The sequence below is a fragment of the Python bivittatus genome, unplaced genomic scaffold (assembly GCF_059951505.1).
Source record: "Python bivittatus isolate LINGU-HERP-01145 unplaced genomic scaffold, Pbiv_v1 ctg000070_np1212, whole genome shotgun sequence".
In the NCBI taxonomy this organism is placed as follows: Eukaryota; Metazoa; Chordata; class Lepidosauria; order Squamata; family Pythonidae; genus Python; species Python bivittatus.
In genome coordinates, this window is record NW_028277034.1 from 45,895,266 (window position 1) to 45,916,871 (window position 21,606).

Here is a 21,606-nt window from a genome sequence, read left to right on the forward strand (position 1 = left end):
AGGGAAAAAATAGAGAAGTATTTTCAGCCATATCAGTTTTTTCACTTATGCTTTGTAGCTAGGATTTAGAGAGGGAGATGGTTGGATCAGACTTGGAAGGGTTGGGAGTTGCCAATCCAAAATTGGGTGCTGGTCTGTTTTTTTTGGAGGGGGTGAATTTGGAAATTGTATTGCAGGGAGGGAGGAGTAAGCCCTTCACCTGGTTTGTAACCTGTTGTATGACTCAAGTATGAGTGGGCCTTTCTCTTGGTTCTTTGCCAGCTAGGACAAAAAGCAGCTTTGATTCAACAACTCTCACTCTTAGCCTTTCTTTTCTTTATCAAAACAAAAGTTCATTTCCTCAATTAGCAAAGGTGTCTGTTCCTTCTTCTGAGTAATTGATAGAAGATAGTTGTTCTTTTGATTGGGTATGCTGGAGGAAGAAAAGAACATCTGTCAGCAGGAGGAAAGGTTGTCTATTTGCCCTGCAATTTCTGTTCTCGTGGTCAGGGCAGAGCCAAGAATAGTAGTATAGGTCTCAAGTCTGACCCAAGTTAACTTTTTCTCCAGATGTTGGAATTGGCCAGCATTGTTCTTTCCCTTGATGTGTTCCTGCTACGCTGCTTGTTTTAGGTCAGAGTGCACAACATTTATTGGGCCAAGGGCCATCCTAGACTTTGAATGCCATGTTGGGAATCTCTTAGCAAATGGAGGAATGAAGCCACATTAGAAACTTTTAAAAAGGGGGAGAAGGAGGAAAATTAAAATAATGAACAATTATATATTGATATTATTTTAAACTATATGTCTGTTACATTTAAATGTGCATGCTGACATACATATGCACGTGCGTGCGTGCACATACACACATAGCGATCTCCACCCTCTGACATCTCAGCTGATTCTCAGGTTTAAAACATGATTCTCCCAAACTATTCTGTCTTGAACATACTCCCTGTCTTCACACAACAAATAGATATAGATATATGCATACACACACAAACATACACACACACACGTCTCCTGTGCAGAGGAGATGGCAGGATGAGGCAGAGAGAGCTGGTAGCAATGTGGGGGTTTCTTGCTAATTGGGGAAAAGATCTTGGGGATGTAGGAGACCATACCTGATTAAGATTAAGGTCCTAATGTAGAACTAAGGATAGTGGGAGAAAGGGTATAGGAAAATAACATGAATCCTGCAGGCATTAACTCACAGGTAATCTTTTAGGCAGAAACACACTTCCAGATGCACATTAGTACAGATATAACAAGGCAGAAATAACTGCGATCAATCCATACTGTTAAAAAGGATCCTGATTTCTCTCAAAGGGGACACAATTGAGAAGAGAAAGCTATTCTTTTCTACCTGATGAAAGCATAACCTGGAGTATCCAATTGCTATTGCAAAGTCTGAGATTTGAAGCGCTTATTTCAGTTCCCAATGACAAAAGACCCTCCTCTTAGAACTGAGATCAATCAGAACCTTGCTCAGGACATCTTTGGGATAAGGAGAGGGAAGAGGCAGCTACACATATAAGAGTTCAGTCTGATAGTAAAATGGTTTTTTTGGTGTTTGGGACACTCAAAAAATCTTGATTTCTTTTGAGGTCAGTGAGAGATCCGTTTTCTATCTACAGAACAATACCAAGAATCTTTCCAGTAATCAATGAACAGCACCACATTTTTCTCTATGAATAGCAGAAACAGTATACAGTTTACAAGTAGTGTAAATGGTAAACTGCTATGAATACTTGGGTAATATCCAAGTGGTATAGAAATACAGAAAGTAAATAAATTCAGTAAATAAAGCCATTTCATAACTTATAAAAATAAACTTGAAGGATAAGTTTGATTCCTAATTGTTTCCTTAGTCACAGAAGTATGGTCTTCTGAGGTATTTTTCAAGTTCCCAGACTAGCCTATAACCCCAGTTTTTCCTAGCGGTTCCCATCCAAAAACTAACAAGAGGTGATCCTGCTTAGCTTTTTCAAAATCAATGAAGCTGAGATTAGCTGCAATGCCAAAATTTATACTAGTATGAAAATTCTGTACTTGGAGCAGAATTTCTCCTTTTTAAACGCTTCATCGTCTCACGCTGTGGCATAATATTGACTGTGGCTCTTGGTCTCTATGTGTTGTTTTCCTGGGAAAGATTATAAAAACAGAAATTGATGTGCTCGTTTCCTTAATTAACCTTTATTGTAAGTCTAAACAAAATGAAGTTAGATATTAAACTATATTGTAGAAGTTCACAATCATGAGATCTTTAGTACAGGCAGCAAGGCTTATAAAAGAACACACACAGCTCCTTCCTAATCTCATCAGATTGTTAAACTTTCACACATTAGTAGTTCTAAGGTTGGCTTGTTTGTGTTTCTGAATACAGCCATTTTTTTAGAAACACAAGTGAACCATTTTTACCAGTTTAGCATTAAGTCTCATGACCAGTTTTCCTTTTTTAGATTTACGGATTGATAACTTACCACCTTCAAATCAGTTCTGTTCAATAGTTCTTAGCAGTGAGTTCCCGCACATTTGGGGTCTGTGGACACTTTTGGGATGTTGAGAACATCTGGGTTCTCTGGCAGAATACCTGCTGGGAGTTTGGGTATTTACCACATGGCATGCTGGTTACAAAGCACTATTTGATCAAAATGCTACCCACCATCTTCTTTACTTGGCACCCTTTTGCAGGATATTCTCTCCTGTCCCTACTGATAGTTGCCTTTTGTTCAAGAAGATGGGCACATTGAAAAAGAAACAAGCAGCCATTGTGAATCATTTTTATTTACTGAGAATATAGTGGGCCCGTTTGGGACTCAGAGATATTCTTGGAAATGAAAATTATGCTGGAGTTGGTACGTTGCTTTGCAGTACATCAGATTCCCATTTGTTTAATTATAAGAAGAGAGAGAGAGAATCTGGTGGATACCAAGTAAAATCTCACCTGGGAATTTACAGTATTAAATTGATGGACAGCACATTAAGGTTCTCAATTTTAGGGGGAATTTTCTCCTAATGATGAGGCAAAATACATTTCCTTGTATTTATTTCTAGTCCTGCCCTCTGGAGCAATGAAGAACAAGTCTGCTCACTCTTCTTCATTGCAGTCCCATAGTTATTTCAAGAGCAATATCGTGTCTGTCTTTAATCTTCTCTTCTCTGGATTAAACAAACCCAGGTTGGGTGCTTTGTTTGTATTTTTGTTTTCAGCCATATGCATCCTCCTCTTTTATAGGTAGCTTAAGATAAAGAATCACTATTACTAATTGTTCTGTATTGTTCTGCATGCCATGGAAGCTTTATTTAACATCAGGATACCCTGTGCTGCTATATGATCTCAGGAAAAGATGCAGCTCCTTTAGTGAGTTGTAGACAGATGCTGTGAGGAGCACTCCCTGCTGTCCAAAGCACCATTTTGTTTCAAATCTGAAGTATTACATAGCCCTACTGTGCGTGTTCTTCTAAAGGAGACCTTGAAATGGAGAGGGATGGTTGACCAGGGCAGAGAGAACTGCTTATAGAAAGTCTTGTTATGCGTAACTATCACTTGATATGTTTGTCCTGCTTCCAACCAGATGGAAGTAGAGAGAGAGAGTTGATTCTCTTTTTATAGGCCTGCCTTTAGTTCTGCAGTTTCTGATTATTGATCCTCAGTGATTGTGTATGTGTGTTTAATTATCTTCCTTTTCTTCAAGAAATTAGAAATGGCCTACAGTTTTCAAAAAGTTAGGAAAAATAATGTTTAAAAACAAGTGGATTCCAGTGGTAGTGAGTAGAACAACAGAGAATATCAGTATCAGCCAGCATTCCTCAGAAGCCTTTAAAAGAGCCCTAGTTTATCTGGATAGCAAAATATTGTAAATTTGGGGGTTTTGTCTGGATACTCTGCATAGCCATGTGATTTTTGTTAGTAAGGCTAGGTTTGGACAATGGAGGCTGCAGTAGATTGTTTTGATAGCTCTGTCAAAGGGATTAGAGATCATTCCTTTAGTAGATTTGTTTTTCCTTCCCCTCCGGATGTGTAGGATTATAACTCCCACCCTCCAAGCCAACTCTAGCTAAACTACTCTGGAAGAAGAGCACCTTTCTGGAATCATGTTCACATTCCTATCCCCAAGAATGTGCTCATTTGGCCTAAAAAAGTGTACAGGCAAAGAAAGCAGCTTGTATTAAGAATCTGCTGTGTTCTGAGAAAGTGATAAAATTATGAACTATAGAAAGTAAAATGTTTGGGGGAGGACTTAGTTATTTCTCAGCCTAAATCTGGTAGGGCAGGGGATTATGGGACATTTGCTAGCATTAGTCTATCACAAGAATATCATAAGCCTACATCTATCCTATTCAGAGAAAACACAAATTTGGATAAAATGCTTGCCCCCTCTTTAGTTCTTACCATTCATTGAATTGGTGTGTGAGCTCGAAACAAAATAAAGGAGCCTTGGATGAAGTATTATACAGTTTTGATTAAGACTACATTCCAACCGGTGGGGGAAACAGAGCAAAGCCTCTACTGATACTTGAACTTGAAGTCCTTAGCTCACTTCTGGTAATGACCCACAAAAGTATGCATCCATAGGTGCTATGGGTCAGCTAATGTCCCACGGAGTATTTCTCCAGTTTTATTTGTTATGGACCAGTTGTTTTGCTAGATCTTCCTCCATATGCTTCAGCCAAGTTTTCTTTGGAACTGATCACTGTACTTTCCCACTCACAGGGTGTGATTTACACAGTAGTCAATAAGGAAGTTGATAAGAGCTACCGTCCACTTTCATGGAGCTCACCTTCAGCACCTTTGTTTTGGCTGTGTTCACTTCTTTCTCCAGGTTCTACCTACTTTGGAGTGTGACTCTCAAGATGCCACGCAAGAGGAAAGTGTGGTCCTAATCAGCAGCTTAAACAATTGAAAGATCTTGGCTCAATTGTCCAAGAAGAAAAAATGGCTGCCACACCCAGTACAGCAGCTGACTTAGCCACAGGCTGCTCAATCTTCAGAGCACTGACCTGGTGCTTCTGGCAAAAAAGCAACAGAAGCATTGGTACCAAAATGTACATCTATCAATCATTAATACTAACAACCCTGCTTTATGGTGCAGAAGCTTGAATCTTGCTTCAAAATGCTCAAAGTTTTCCAAATGCACTGCCTATGTCAAATATTAGAGATTGCAGCCAATGACAAAATACAGACTGAAGCAGTTATAAAGAATGGTGGTGCAACCAACCTATGGTAGCTGATGAGATTCAGAAATATCAAATGTGATGATTTAGCATATCTGTGGCATGGCCCCCTGCCAAATCTTTTGATACACAAGAGGGAACATGTGATCCATATAACCTCGACTTTCATGGGAATTCAAAACAGCCTTCATAAGTTTCTTTCAAGCATGGGTGTATAATCTTTTTCAAGTTTAGGACCACACTTTCCTCTTGCGTGGCATCTTGAGAGTCACACTCCAAAGTAGGTAGAACCTGGAGAAAGAAGTGAACACAGCCAAAACAAAACCTTAAATTCTTTTAATTTACATTAAAATTACACTTCACAAAACCAACTAAATAAAATTAATTTAATTACTGTGACCCATGTATATAATAATTTTCCACATTTGTCCCAGTAAAATATGAAGACAACTTTTGGTGGAGCACTGAAGCCACATTCAAGACTCTGAATGGCCACATGTGACTTGGGTCTTATACTGTACATTGCTGTTCTAGAGATCTGCTGGCCAAACCTTGACTTGCTGAGGTTCATCAGGGATGAGGTTTTGTGGATCATCAAACCAGAATCCTGGTAGAGCCATAATGAATGCACAAAACACATCTTGAAAATCACAGCTCTCCAAACTTCTTAAACAATCTGAGAGTTACTTTGTACTTTCCTCTTTTGACATTATAAAAACTGGCATTTTAGCAGCATGAAATCTCTTTTGCTCTCCCAGGAGGGCTTTGAAAAACTTTATGCTGTGAAAGAAAAACTTACTTAGAAGCAAGATGGCTTTTTGCCAGTAACAAAAACCTGACTAATTGTTGCCTTTCTGGAAATCAACAGGAAGTAAGGATAGATGGGGTGAGAGCAATGGATTTGTGGAAGTAGAACAGGCTGTCAGTCTGTGCAGCAGGACTCTGTTACTAAAATCCTGTGCAAACATGAATCAGCCATTGTCAATAATGCAGCAAAATACATAAAGGTTACTTTTGAAAAGTGTCTGGGTAGTGCTATTTTTATGCTTTTAGATGAATCCTGCATACTTGTAAACATTTATTATTATATATAAAACTGAGACATTTAATGTGCTCTCTGCAGTTACATCGCAACTGGTATCCAGATAAATTAGTTAGTAGCTTACCGTCAAAACATTTTACCTTGGCTCTCAAAAGCAAAAAGAGTTATCAATCCATTTTTTGAACTGCAGATTTTGCAGGCTTCCTTCTCTTTCTGCAGCTGTTCTGCCAGCACTTTGCTTAAGTCCCATTTGCATTCATTTCATGAGATTGCTCGTTAAAGGGGAGCAGAAAACTCTTTCTTAATGGTCTGATGAGTGAGCATAACCTATTTTGTTTGAAGTCTTAAATTAATTCCTATTTCCAAAATACGTCAAGGATTGAAGGCGTCGCTTGAAGCTCCAGACCTGGGAAATCATTTCATATCAGACCAGAGTGTTGGCACTTTGGGCCCTCTACTGTCTGTTCTGCTGACACTAGCTTTCCATGGTCTCACTCGTGAACTTCCTGCATGTATCTCTTCTGACATAAGCTCTTTGCCTGAGCCCCCATGCTACTGTGTGAGACCATTCCAAACAGTAGTTCTTACCAGTTAGCGGGAGGGGGGCAGGAAGGAAGTTTCTTCTCACCACTTGCTGTAATATCAAGAATTATCAGTCTGCTGCCTTGGCGGTTATTAATATTTAATGGATACTAAATGAAAAGATGCACTGAATCTCTTTAACAGTATGCGGTTTGTCTTTATTTGCCTTGAAAACCAGAGGCAAGGAGCCACTTCTGGTGTGCTATATTTGAAAGAGGAAACAAATGTGTTGGTGGAGAAATTGTCTTGTCAGATTAGATTAGGATCATAGAATTGGAAGAGGCCTTTTAGGTGGTTGAACCCAACCTCTGCTCAAAGCAGGAATTCAAATTAAAGGATCCAGAATAGATGGCTGTCCAGCCTCTGCCTGAACGTATTCAGTGAAGGGAAGCTTGTCACCTCCCTGGGAACTTGGTTCCACTTTCAGGTCAATCTTATCCTTAGGAGTTCATCCAGAATCTGACTACTTGTAATGTAAACCCATTAGTCTGTGTCTTGCATGCTAGTCCAGTGGAGAACAGTTTTTGCTGTTCTGAGAAGCACCACTTCAGTAGCTGAAGAATGCTGACATAAACTCACTTATATGTCTTCTTGCAAGGCTTAACATAATCACTATTCTCTCTTGGTGAGAGACTTAGTTTCTGCCCCTTGCTTATGCTTATTGCCATCCTTCTAATCTGGTTTTAGTTTCTCTGAACCTCTCTTAGAGTGAGGTGACAAGAAATGGGCACATTGCTATTGAAAAAAACAGCTAGCAAAATCCATAGCCTTGGCCCTAAATTATGTGACTGAATGGGGTCTGAATATTGATTCCCCATGATCTTTTATTTAGAGAGAAACTAACTTTACAAGAAGGTTTTACACATTCCCATACACACACTCTGTCTCTCTCACACACAAGCATTCCCTATAGCTTTTCCTATCTTAAATTATTGCACATCCAAAACCACCTCACCCACACAGATACCAGGAAGCTTGGGAAGTTGGTAAAGAATATTAATGTTAAGGGGAAAACCCCTCTAAGGTATGTTTGTTGAGTCTACTTCAAAACAGAGGCCACATCATACTGACTTTTGGAAGATGAGGGCATAAACAACAGGATGGGTGGAAAAGAATTAAGAACCTTGAATGAACTTGGCTGGCTTTAATAATCCTGAGCAAGAGGACTCCATACTATGTTTTCTTGCAGGTCTCATGTGTCTCTTTGAAAAGCCACCAAAGCTAGAGCATCCTACCGTATTGTGAATTCTGTACATTAACTGTGCAGTATGTGAGTGAATACATTCTTCTGTCAGCCCAAATCTACAGCAGATAACTTCTCTGGAGGGTTACGAGTTTTAGTACTACAAGGATCAGCTTCTCACTGGGAATTTAAACTTCTAAAAGCAGAGCAGCGTGGAAGCATGTTGAAGAAGTCCATAGGAAGGAGTGTTCCTCCCTTTAAAAAAAAAGGAACTCTCTCCCGCTGTGCACACAGTGTATCATGAAGAAAGCTGGATGATAATTTGACATGCCAGTTAGAATGTGTGGAAAAGCTTTTAATATACAAGAATAGCCACACATAGCACGCTAAAGCTAAAAGAAATGTTAGATTTCAGAGCAAACAGAGGATTGTTGGATGGGTTATTAGACAATAATCTGAGTTCCTTTGGATTCCACCCCACACCACCCCAATATTTGCAGATAGAAGTGCATGGCTCACTGTCAGTAATGATGAGAGATGGCTCTGTTTTCTCCAATACTCTTAATTTCCAGTCGCTTAAGGATGATGGGAAGCAGAAGTCAATGGTGTTTATGCAAACTGTCAGTGGCCCTTGAAAAACCTGCATATTTTTGCTTGATTTAGCATGCCATGTATAACAATGCTGACAATGTCAACGAGACACCCAAATTCTTTCATTAGGCAGTAATTCAGTATCATGGATATTAAGTATAAGAATACCATAAATGGAGATGGTTTACCGGTGAAGCACTCTGGCCCATTTGGGTGTACATACATGGACTTTAGCAGCATAATCTTTCATTATGGCACTGGCATTAGTTTTGTGAGCAGAGTAAACTTCTCAAGGACTTTTTCCATATTGATGTCAAAACTGATGCTTTGGGGAAAGAATGATGGATATGACCAGCGTCTTTCCTTCTATTATTAATTCAGGGGTGATTTCTATTACTGTTGGTTTTTGACTGATGGAGTTTAAAACTAGATGCCAATTAAACAGGATGCCAAATTTGATCTGAAAAAGCACAAACATTTGGTGCCATTTTTTTACCATCCTCCCTCAGCTTGGCAGCGTCCAAATGTGTTTGGACTGCAACTCCTGGAATTTGCAGCCAATAATCACTCCTTCCAATAAAAGTCAATATGATTATCTTTGGGCAATAAAATTAGACTTAGGACAATCTAAGAAGCAAATGAGTATACAGTGATTTTTCAGAAGCTCTTGGACCTTTCTTCCACACCTACTTCTTGATTATGGGAACAATGTTTAATAGATTTGTCATGCAGGCTCTTTCCAAATGATAAAGAACTGTGTGCTGCAAGAGGATTACTCATATACTATTGCTTTTGATATATTTTATTATATGCTGTACATTCTGGATGAAGTTGCACAGTTTACATCAAAAGAGAGAAAATATGTACTGAATGACATGATAGTGTTGTGGAGAAAAGAGAAAGCCCTTCTAGTGTGAAGCTAGATCGCATTTCCTTTTTCAAAATTTGAATGGCCACATGAACATGCTAATGTGGTATAAAAAGGACTCAGTTCCTTCAAAATAAAATTAAACATGGAAAAAAAACTTGTATGGAATTATGAAGCTCAGGCATGTATCCCAAGCTATCACTATTATAAGAGGCTCTATGTAATCATTTCTGTCGTTCAATCATGATCACATAACCTTCAAGATCTAAAAGTATGGTGGTGGTAGTAGTAGTAGCAGGAGCAATGATAATAATGACCTTGGTGACAAAGTTTGTGTTTCTATTGCTGTAGAAAATAATTTGGCCTGGTTACATAGTTGTTAGAGTGAATGGAGTTAGACTCTTCCTGCATCAGCCATGCTTGCTATGGAAATATATTTGGCTCTTTGACAGCTGAGTAATCGTTGTGCATGGATTTTTCCTGCCACACAAAACAAGAAATTAAAATCAGGAAAGGGAAATGGAGATTCAGAAAGCAACTTTGATTTGCTATCTGATGACTCTACAGATGATCCTCGTAAATAAAAGTATCTTCTTTTTGTCTACAAAGGCCCTGAAAATGTGGTTCTCAGGACTCTTGTTAGTCCTTGGAGCTTCTCTGGTTGATTCTTAGGAGAGCATTTCACTCTGTCTCTGCTGTGACTGTCTTTAAACTTTTCAGTGTCTTGTATAACAGGTTGGAAGGACACCCCGTCTTTGCCTCTTACTGGTGGGCTACAATACTCTTCTCTCTCTGCTTCTATAAGCTTCTTGCTCCTTTTCCTGTGAGATGTTGCTGCGTTCATTTGTGGAGTAAGATGAGGCCCTTTGGGATCTCATGAATTGGCCCCAAATGTTATTAATTATTGCTGTAGTTTTGCTGTTGTGAAGAGGGTTTTGTGGGGGGGTGGATGAATTTAGTTATTTATTTAGTATTTATATAGTATTTAATTTATTTATTAATTTAGTATTTATTCAGGTAACTTGGCCTACTTTACATACTCTGTACCCATCACTTAGGAAATGGATGGCACCCCTTAGGTGGTCTGTCTGAAACAGCAGACATCCCAGATTGTCCATATTTCAGTCTGTCCCTTCACTTTGCAGGAGGTGGTCCTTCGGCTGGGAATGGATTGCTTCTTCACTAATATTATTTATGGATGGGTGGGTGGGTGGGTGGGAGGGAGGAAGGAAGGGTGAAGTTGTGCAGGCTGTTTTCTTCTGTTTCTTGTTTCCCGCTGCCACCCTGAACAGTGCCCTTTGTAAAAGCAAACAAGGCAGTGAGAATTTCTTGAGGCTGCCCAGCTGTTAAGTCAGGGACAAGCTTTTCTGTATGGTGGCTTCAGGGCTCATGTGTCTTAGCACCGCAGTTGCCAAAATATCTCCTCAGGGGGCTGTTAATGGGCCTGGGATTATTTAAATTCAATACTCTGGATTCCCTCTTCTTTCCAAAATAGACTACAAATTAACACTGTGGCTGGAGCAGTGCCTAAAAGCTTGGAAACATTTTCATAATGCAGCTTTAATCATAAGTCTTGGATTCTTTAAGATGTCATCTGGCCCAAAACAAATGGAAAGACTGGTTAAACAATATCAGTTACATTGGTATAGACTGGGATTGCTCTTTTAGTTATACCTGTGGCCATGTGTTTGTTCTATGGCCATACAAAAACCTTCTGTTCTAGGGTCAGATATGGCTCTCGGGCTAATTTCAAGCAGCCCTCAGAATCATTTCAAAACCCCTCTGCAAGAGATCAATTAAGGTCTTTAATAAGACCTATCTATCTTTTATCTGCAATCCACTTTTGTGGGGAGAAAAAAAGAATGTCAGGAAGAGGGAGAAGGGGATGTCAGACTGTAATGGGCATTCCCACTTTCAATTGCTGCTTCCAACAATTTATTCTTGACATAATGTGACCTCAATTGAGAAAAAATTCTCTGTACTTATGGTAGAGGAATATTAGCTGAATTTTCTGGTTATGGTGGTATAAAAACACATCTGTGCCCTTCTCTGGTGACTAGATTACAGGGCCTATTTTTTTTAAAAAAAATCTACCTAGAGGGGTCATTTCAAGAACAGTTCAACTTGGGACAGCCATTTCACTTAATAAATTTTTGGAGGCTGACATAACCCGAGAAGATCTTGCTGCATCAATAAGAAACTGAGGTGGTAGCAAATCTCTCTGTTTACTAACAGTGTCTGCCAAGTGAGTAAATTACTTTTTACATGTAACTGCGGAGGCAAATGTGTGTTTTCAGTGAATGATCTTGGCATTTTGGGGATTGGTATAGTTGGACTCCTGCCAAGGCCCACAATCCCGCTGGGGACTAACCACTCAAAACCTCTGCCCATACTTTTATTTTTATACAGCGTCGACTGTTTTTGTACTCTACAGACTTCCTAATACTTTATTTATTTATTTATTCCATTTATATGCTGCCTTTTCTCTGAAACATCAAAGTGATTGCATACCATTTATTAATGGAAGAACAATCCTGTGAAATCGATTGGGCTGAGAGACTGGGAGCTCCATGGTTGAGTGGAAGCTTGAAAACTTGTGTTTCTTCTAAAGGTCTCCAGCACTGTAACAACCAGCATGCTAGTATTGAGATCAGCATCTTTCATTTAAAACTGCCTTGCTGATAAACTGTCAGTGGTGTAATAGGACTCAGAAGCAACTCCTTAAACAGAACCACAATTTCACTCTCATGTGGAACCTAGCAAAGTCAAGCTGCTTTAATAAAGAGCTGAGAGGTGGCTTGCTTGTGTCACGTCCTCTACCAGTCCTATAACATATGTATGCTTTTGGTTTCATTCTTTGGTTGAACAAATGTGTTCAGCCAGGTGATCCAGTTTCTGCATATTTATGAATTGCAGGAAAGGGTGTTCTAATAATCTTCTTGTGTAGTGAGATGGGCAGCATATATACATTTGAAAGATGGATGGATGGATGGATGGATGGATGGATGGATGGATGGATGGATGGATGGATGGATGAAGCTTTTGAAGTAAGTATGAAAATAAAATATTTCTCTATGATATTGATACGTCAACCAGATTTACAGTGTTACCAGGAAGAGTAGCATAAATGTAGTTGAGTCACCATTATGCAGCTATTAACTCCACTTATATAATGTACATAATAACTTAACACCTCTAATCGTGTGCTGTTATTTTGGTAATAGTCTAACGCTCTTTCTGTCAGGTAAATCATCATCGTCATCACCCTTTACTTGGGGAGTTTACCACAAATTAGATGATAATGGAAAAGAGAACACACAAAAAGTGTAGCACACCCTCCTCTGAAACTACTTACTTGAACTACTTACATTTCCAGCTTATTTTTTTCTAATACTTCAGCACATTGTATGACTTTTGCTTGATGTTCCCTGTTGCAGCTGTATGGTTTTACACTTACATTATAACAGAAGGTGGGGGGGGGGGATTGCTGAGTCATTCTTTGCTGGGATTCAAAAAATACAAATTCACTCTACCTGCTAAAAATGAGCTGGGGAAATTTCTCTGTCCCTTCCAATGATGCATTTTCTTTGACTTGCTTCCCTAGATTGTAAAGTCCAAACAAGAAAGACCATCTCTGCCGCGTTTAATGCTGCAGCCGAGACAGTCAGATGGAATTCCCCGGGTTAGCATCCATTTAACAGATAGTTTGTGTTCCAAGGAGATGGAGTTAGCAGATGAAATCTCCTTCATAAGCAATGCTGCATTCTTCACCAGGTTAGTGTTTCTTCTTTCTCCATCAGAGGCAAGATTAGTTTCCAGATCACCTTCTGAGAGCATTAATCTGTGGGTGCACAAAGCTGCAGTTTAAGAGCACTGCAGCAGAGTGCAAATGCTGTGAGAAATCTTAAATGCTGAGCAGCCATCCATGGCTACCTTCAGACACTCGTTTTGCTTATCATTAATAGTGAAAATGATATTTTGCTTATATGCATGCCAAGAATTCTGGAGTGCTAACGGCACTATTAAAAATATGCCACAAGATGCCTGTGATTTTTGCTGTGGCCAAAGTTAATGATTTCCAGAAAAATAGAACAGTTTGATACATACAGCAACCATGTCTATGGCAAATTAGATTTTGTGAAATAAATAATCATTCTTTTCAGCATTTGTATTAATGGGGAGAATAAATTAAAGGAATGCTTCTATTTATTAGGTGTGTTCTTAATGAAACAAAGTGATATTGGAACATGCTTTTATCTTAGCTCTGTTTCAGCACTTGTAATGTGAGATTGCGGGGGTGGGGGGGGAGACATAATCTTAACAATTCCTTCCTGTGACCTGCTTTAGCTTTAGGAAAACAAGTAGATGAATCTTATAGTCTGCTAGTGAGGCAAAAACTTACAGCTTTTTCCACTTGAAGCCCATAATGAAAAAAGTCCTGGTCTGTGCCAAAAAGAGGTAAATGAAAGAGAGGTAGGTTAAGGAGATGCAGGCAAGACTAAATTAGAATGCCATTGAAACCCAAGATCCTGTGCCCTGTCACAGAAGACGCGTTGCCTAGTCAAAAGTGCTGAAGCAGCTGCTTTGCTTTGCATAGCTATCTGGCTTCAAGGGGAAATGTCTTCTCGGTGCTCAGTGAAGTGGCCAGTTGGTGTTAGCTCCAGTGCAGCGCTTAGGACACTCTTTCGTTGAGCTACCTCCAAGGACTGCTTGGGGAAACTTGATCTGAGCAAAATGCCCTTCTCAATTTCACACAAGCCTAATAGCCAAAGTCATGGTATACCAATGGGCTATCTGGGCTGAAGCCAGAAGAAGGTATACCTCTGTAGCCTTGAGTTGCTCATCACAAGGAGCAACAGCCTATAGATTGCAAGTCTGCTGGTTCAAATCCCCTTTGAGCCTAAGAACAGCATAGTAATATAGTCAGAAATCAAAGCCGTTGAAGTGAAGCCCACTAGGACAGGAATAAATACGAATCAAATTTTGTGCTTCCCAGTATTGCTTTTGCTTCCTTGTTTACGTGAAATATATTTCTGGAAAAGATACTGCCTTTGTTTTAGGAATACGTTTTAAATAAAACACAAAATGCCATGGCTTCCTCCTTAAAGTAATGTTCTTTGTTTCCAGGAACATCTTCTATATTTCTTCATAGCAGTCAGGACTAAATTTCCTATTGCTATTGTTGTTAAAGTTTGCCAGGAATAGAACTGATGAAAGAAGAAACTGCTTTCTCGGGGGGGTTGGGTTTTTTTTTGGTATCTGTAGATCTAGAAAGAAGATCTGTAGTTTGGAAACCAGAAGTTAGATCCTAAGTACAAGCAAGTTATCAGGAGCGACCCTGTTTGTCTTTTCCATTCTAGTTTTACGATGTATAGACACCAGAACTGCCTGCAAGGCTAAGCACCATAAGCTGCAGACACTAGGTGGTTACTCCTTTTTCCTCTTAATGTGATCTTTCCCTGTGTTGTCAGTTCTGTTATGGCTACAGTCCCTGTTTTCCCAGCCCACACAGCTAATAGCAGATTAATGTGAGATGTATCTTAGCATTTATTCCACAATAGTTTATGTTGGTAACCTTGGAACACTGATTCTTATGACGGTAGGTTTCCTGTCCTAACATGTGTGCGCGTGTGTGCGTGCGCACATCTCATAGCATCTTCTTGCAGCTGCTGCTGACATTGCAAATCATAAATGAGTATGCGCTCTTGTGGCTGTTTTATGACTGTACAAATAGTGGTGGGAAGGGAATGTACAGTGCCAGGGTTTTGTTTATTTATTTATTTATTTATAAAAATAAAAAATATTTTTAGATAGATAGATAGATAGATAGATAGATAGATAGATAGATAGATAGATCGATCGATCTCGTTCAAGTATAAGGTCATTCACTGAAAGACTGGCCTGCCACCTCAATCGTATACTGATTGGTGGCTTCACACGCAGATTTTCTCCCTTTTCTGGGTGTGAGTGTTACAGAGATCCCAGCAGCCCAAGCCAGCATGGCTGTCATTAAGAAATTGTAAAAATTGTACTCTACAATACCTGGAGGACACCAGATTGTCTGCTGACCCCTGTAGAAGTCATTTGACTTTTCCCTTTCTTTGTACGCATTAGAAGTTTGCATAGTTACGTCTAAACTTAATAGACCTCTGACATTTCATAGTCACTGCCACAAAACCCTTCCTCCTTTTGACATGAATATAAAGCTACACTTACCATATCTACTGCAGTCTCATTGCATTCTAGTCTTAATATACAAATATAACACCTAAAATGCTTTTATTATGTGCATCTGTTCCTTAAGTAGCAATGTCTCTAAATGCCAGGTTGATCAGCAGGAAGACATCTATCATTCATGATGATTGGGCTAACATACTGTGCAGAAACTGAGTGGATGGGTAGAACAGATCTATACCAACTTTGTCTACTTAGGTATGCAGTGTAGTGATGGCAGGTCAGCTTCAGAAGCTATTAGACAAAACGTTTTGACCCATTTATTTCCAGTAAGCTGGCATTTGACATTGAAACAGCAATGGTCCTTGTGATAGATGATCTCTGTTAGGAGAGAGACAAACAAATGTGTTGAGTCTCTCCAATCTCTTAACAGCTTTTAATATCATTTACTGAGGTGTCTTGCTGGGCTGGCTTTGTGGGTCAGGCTTGGGGTTCATTGTGATATAGTTGTTTGCAAGGCAACCTTGAGGGAAATCTGCCAGACCCCAGGACATTTCAGTCAAGGGATTCTGAAAGGCTGTATCTTGCACTTTTGTCCCAGTCATTAAAACAGTCAATTTTCTTAGTCACACGAAGCATAAACAGTTGAACTTTAAGCTCAGCCTACATTGATTTCAGATTGGTTAATTGAGAGTTGGCTTCTTTTTTATTCTTCTTTTCATTGTTATAATTTTGTTACACTGTTTTCTCTGCAATCCTTTCTGGAGACAGGAGCAGTTCAGAAATCAAAATAAAAGTTTCTTATAAAAATAGCAATTCAGCATTTGTGATATTGGACATTTTAGTTTTCTAATTCTGCACAGTGCATAGTTTCAGTTCTGTGTTTGTTCAGTTTTGTTGTGTTCAGTTTTATTCCATCCCTCTGTGTGTGTGTGTGTGTGTGTGTGTGTGTGTGTTCAAACATACTTTTGATCAAATTTCATTATTTTCAGCCCTCTGTTTTTCTGGGAAAACCTGAAAAGTGTTCATATTTGACATTAACCATTCCATAATAATAAGAGCATAATGCCTGCTGTCTTGCTTTACTTCTAAAAGGAAAAAAAACCCAAAATAATACATAAATCAACTTAATCCAAAGATCTGGCAAATACAGTGTAGCCCATTATGAACTGATAATAGTCAAGAAAGGCCTCTGCCAAAAATTATTTTTATTTTGAATGTTTAGTGCTGATCAGTGTCCCATCCCCATTGATAGCAAACAGAATTAAATCAGGATCCATCTCTTTTGATTGAATGTCTGCATGATACGGAAATTAGCCTCCAGTGCATAATCTGGTATGACCTCAAAACTGTTATCTCCTGCCCACCTGTCTAGAGTTGGCTACAACAGAGTTCATTGTTTAAGGTTGATAAAATAAGCAGGTTCTTATGTACTTTCAGTGTATTCTGCCAGAGATCTTTAAATGCTGTTTGGTGATTAATTGGCTGTACCCACACCTATAGCATCTGCCAGGGCAGGCATATTGTGTCACCTTTAGGGTATGCCTGAACATTTCCAAAGTGAAACTTTGAGCCCACATTCTATTTCCTAGCATGATGTCTATTGCTTCATATCCTAAGAGGGAAGAAACATGGTTCTACAGGACTGTCATAAACAGTGTGGAGGTAGATATGCATTGCTGTACCTTATTCATAAACATTCAGCAGTTCTTGTCTATTTCAGCCGTGTTTACAGGGAGTGAAGAAAATATGGTTCAGCATGCAGGGGGGCATACAGGAATAGTTGCAGATATAAACCACCAGTTAAATTTTATTGCAAATGCTTTGCTTATTGTCTTGAGCCCTAAGCAATTTTAATTCATGATTCTAATACTTTTTCTCCCATAATCTTATCCTGACTTCACAAGATGGTACGTGAAAGTTGAATTTTTTTTAAGGTGGTGATACTCAAATGTTGTGCTGCTAGAAACGCTTTGCATCAGAAAGGAAGGAAAATAACACCAATCATTTCTTAAGATTGTAACCATTAAAAAAATGTTGGAGAGGAGCCAACCCCCAAAATATATATCACAGGAGCCTTTGTTGCCTAAGCCTTGGAAAATATGTATTTTTCAAAAACTCAGTTATGTAACGTTACTCATGGTGCCAGCATCCCACGATGGAATAAAGAATGGGATTGATTGCATAGGAGGGTGGAGACAAATGTACTCAAAAATCAAAGTGAGTCAGCTTGGAAAAACTAACGCAATGACAGCCTAAAGCATGGAGAGGGAAAGAACACTTCTCTTCAATTAAATTGTTTTGGGTCATGAGATGATTACTTATTAACTGGCAAGGAGAGCAGCTTCTCAAGTGGGCAAGACAATCTGTAAATTTATAAAGAAAGGCACATGTTCCTCTGATTTTTAGCTTCTTTACCATTAAATCTTAGAACTACAACTTTTCCCCAGCTTGAGTTCATTATCAATCCGCATTGCCAGCTTGCCCCCAACCCACCCCTATCCCTTATGTAAATTTGATGCAAAATTTGTGTAGGGACTCCTGGTGTAGTTGGCCTATAGAACTCCATTGGTTTGATGTTCTTAAAGCAGTTTGACGTGTTCAATCAACAATGTGTAATTGAATTCTTTTATCACATGCCCCAAGCAATGAAAAAGTTATTAAGGGTTGTTTTTCAAATTGAGAAGATGAAAGAGGTGCCTACAAGGAGAGAGTGAAGGAGAAGCTAACTATACCTTTATCTTATGTGTGTGTGAAGCATCTTACTATACCAAAGATATCTGAGTTAATATCCAGTAAAATATAGTTCTTGATTTTTGAGAATTGCATAACTTTTGAAGGAATAAAATCTGTTGAGTCACTAATGATATTGTAAGGCAGCTAACTTTGGAGAAAGTTTCATATGTCTCCTCCTTCCCTCCCTCCCCACCTTACCCTGAGTAGTTATTCTCTTTAAAAGAACAGACTATCTCTGGTAATCCTGTTTTCTACGGCAGAGACAGGGAACTCCAGAGTGGGTATCTCCCACTGTTCATTCTGGAGGCAGAGCTTAGACATTTTTTAGTCAATTTCCTGACTGAAGGAAGAGTCCCTTCCCAGTTCTGGCCCTGAATTATGCTAGAGTGCATGCACATCCATGTGGCCAGAACACTAACTTAAGCGTAGCTAATGTTCCTTACTTTTCCTTTATCCGTGTGAGTGTGTGTGTGTGTGTGTGTGTGTATTTGTGTAGCAAGCTAGCTAGCAGACCACAGGTGGCTTTTTAATAGATAAGCTCACAGATTGCAATTCCTTGCCTATGGACATATCAGAGGACTTCTCTGATGGCTGGATTCCAATATCAATGCAGCAGTGTGCCCTTTCAATTCTTTGTCACGTTCCCCTCAAGGAAATATTAATAATGCTGTGGCTGCTATGCTACCAGTTATGAGCTCTGCCTTGTTTGCAGCCTCAGCAGCATTCTTGAGATGGCCTTGGCTCCAAAATGTTGTACTGCAGTCTGTGCTCTCCAGTTAAGCCTCAGTCCCCAGAAATGACTCCATGTCAAACACTAACCCCCCAAAGGAGGAAAAGGATGAGAAGCATGATCTCAGGACTCTCTAGCTGGTACAGTCTGGAGGGGGGGCAGGTGAGGGGGAAAAGGGGAGCAGCACCAATCTCTGCCTTTCCTCTACAGTCACAAATTGTAGAGGACAGGTACCAGCCTGACACCATTGTAGAGAAAGACACGCTCTAAATGAAGGACAAATGTAGAGTCCCCACCTCTGTGGGCAATCATTTCAGACGCTGACCATCAGAACCAATCCAAAAAGAGGAAGGGGAGTTATCCCTCAATGAGGAAGATGACCAACAGTCAGTCTCTGAACCATGCAGGGTTTTTTCCCCCCCAGAAATCATACTTCCCAGAACTGTTCAGGAAAGCCTGCAGGACTTAAGGCTGAAGGATCTAGAACTATCTAACCCTTTGAATCCCCTAATGGACCCACTAGCAGTAGAGGAGTTCACAGTGGCTACTAACACCACATGTGCTTGCTGTTTCTTGAGGTTTTTAACAATATCCTCAAATCCGAATGTGAATTTCCAGGGACAATGACTCGAGGTACAGTATTTTCTTTGTTCCTAAGAACTATACCTTCCCACAGACTTAGAGTTTCTCAAGAACCCTCGGACACCCTGTGAGAGCGCTAGTCCTGGAGCTCATAATGAATAAAGTCATGGAAGATACCTCAAAGCACCCAGAGGACAGGCAGAGATTCTGCAGTGCAGAGCCCACAAGCCTACAGCCCTAGCCATAAGGGCTTTCCTTAGTACATACACTTTTGCCATGACATTTGTTCTGTGGCCCAAAGAGTTGAACCAGTTGATTCCTCCTGAACACAGGGAACTCAGGGCATGAGTAAACTGTCCAAGGCTGCTACCTTCATAGATGCTAGCTTAGGCAGCATCTGTTCTACATGAGAAGCATGATGGCTAGCTTGGCTACTAAGAGGCAACTCTCACTGGAGAACTAGAATGAACTGTCAAAATCGGTCCAAGCCAAATTGGATTTTCTGGGTATATGTTTGCAAGACATTTGTTCTTTGAAAGAACTGCTTATCAAAGAATGATGGAACTTGTGCTCTTGAGTAAAACTCCTTTTTCCTGGACTAGAAGGGAAGCCCAACAAATCTCCATGTCCGTAACATACATCTATCTAAATCAAGGTTACATAAGTCCAAAGCCTTGGGTGTGCCCACCAAACCTCTCCAGAGTTTGTGGCTAGCTTCAGTTTAATGTGACAGAAGGAGAAGTTTATTATATACATAGGCAGTAATCATATTAAATATATTTTAATAAATGTGGTATAAATTAAATTTAAATTTAGTCAAATTTAATCTTTGGCCACTGCCACATTTGCTTGCAACAAAATGTATCTTTTCTTTCAAGGTCCAAGTGAATCTTGATGCTTTTCACTCCCACTGCATTAATGATGGCTCTGATCCAACATGTTATCTGGACATATTCTGTTTGTATCTGTACAAAGGACAGGTCCTAGACTTAACAGCCAAAGTCATCAACTGCCATCAAACCCAGCAACTCTGCTCTTTCTCCCTTACTTGTAAACAGGACATGATGTGTCATATTGTCATATCCTGGGTTTCTGTTCCCCACCCCTAGTGGCTAGGTCAAAGTAGGGAAACACCTATGCATATGAATTTTCATAATGTTACAATGTAAGGAAAAGATGGGGAAGTTTAATGCTTGGCTGATGCTAATCACAGCTCTCTGTTCTTCATTATAACTACTTCTATTGTAATGGTACAGTTTAATTTCTGAATAACATGGAAGAGGCTGCAACTCAGCAATAAAGCATATACTTTGCATGTGAAATGTTCTTGGTTTAGATCCTGGTTACGCATCTGGCTGGGAAAGACTGCACACTGAGGTAGAAGTCTGACTTGGGACAGTGTCATTTTCTGTCTTCTGGAGCTCTGAGTCAAATCATTGGTATATTTACTAGCAGTGCTTCTCTAGGTAGAGCTTTTGCATTACTTTTTTTTTTGTAGGGAGATAACTAGGATTGAACCAAAGGCACAAAAATATAACAGCCTTTGAACCAAGGTTTTGAACCTTTGCCTACTTGAAAAGCTAGCTCAAATCTTGAAAGATTTTAATATGCCCTTGCATGAGATTGCTAAAGGTTCGTGTCATTTCAGCAGACGTATGCTTAGTCCTCTTGAGAGTCAGACGTTCTCAGATCCTATGGCTTTATTTAAAAAGGTGGGGTGTTAGGGGAATTGTTTCAATTCTGACAGGCATCCTGGAATCCTTAGATGTTGTATTGCCTATGCCTTCACTAAACGTCAGGTTACAGACTCTGGAAATGAAAGTGTGTGTGTTTTATTTCTAATATAAATATCCCTGTGTGTCAAGATTCCACAGGTGAAGAAAGAGCTGAGTGGACTGTTCCGTCTCTCCTTCCAATGGCATAGTTTTTCATACTTTGATATGTTTCCAGAAAACCCTTAG

The 21,606-nt window shown here is 39.6% G+C and overlaps 1 protein-coding gene across 5 annotated transcripts in view; it reads left to right on the forward strand.

Annotated features, from left to right (window-relative positions):
- Window positions 1-21,606, forward strand: part of FAM13A (family with sequence similarity 13 member A) — a 131,298-nt gene that overhangs the window by 35,646 nt on the left and 74,046 nt on the right. For all 5 annotated transcript variants that reach the window (XM_088133064.1, XM_088133065.1, XM_007427390.4 and 2 more), the window contains one exon: window positions 13,028-13,197. In XM_088133064.1, the coding sequence (XP_087989190.1) occupies window positions 13,028-13,197 (170 nt within the window). The remainder of the gene's footprint in view (window positions 1-13,027; window positions 13,198-21,606) is intronic.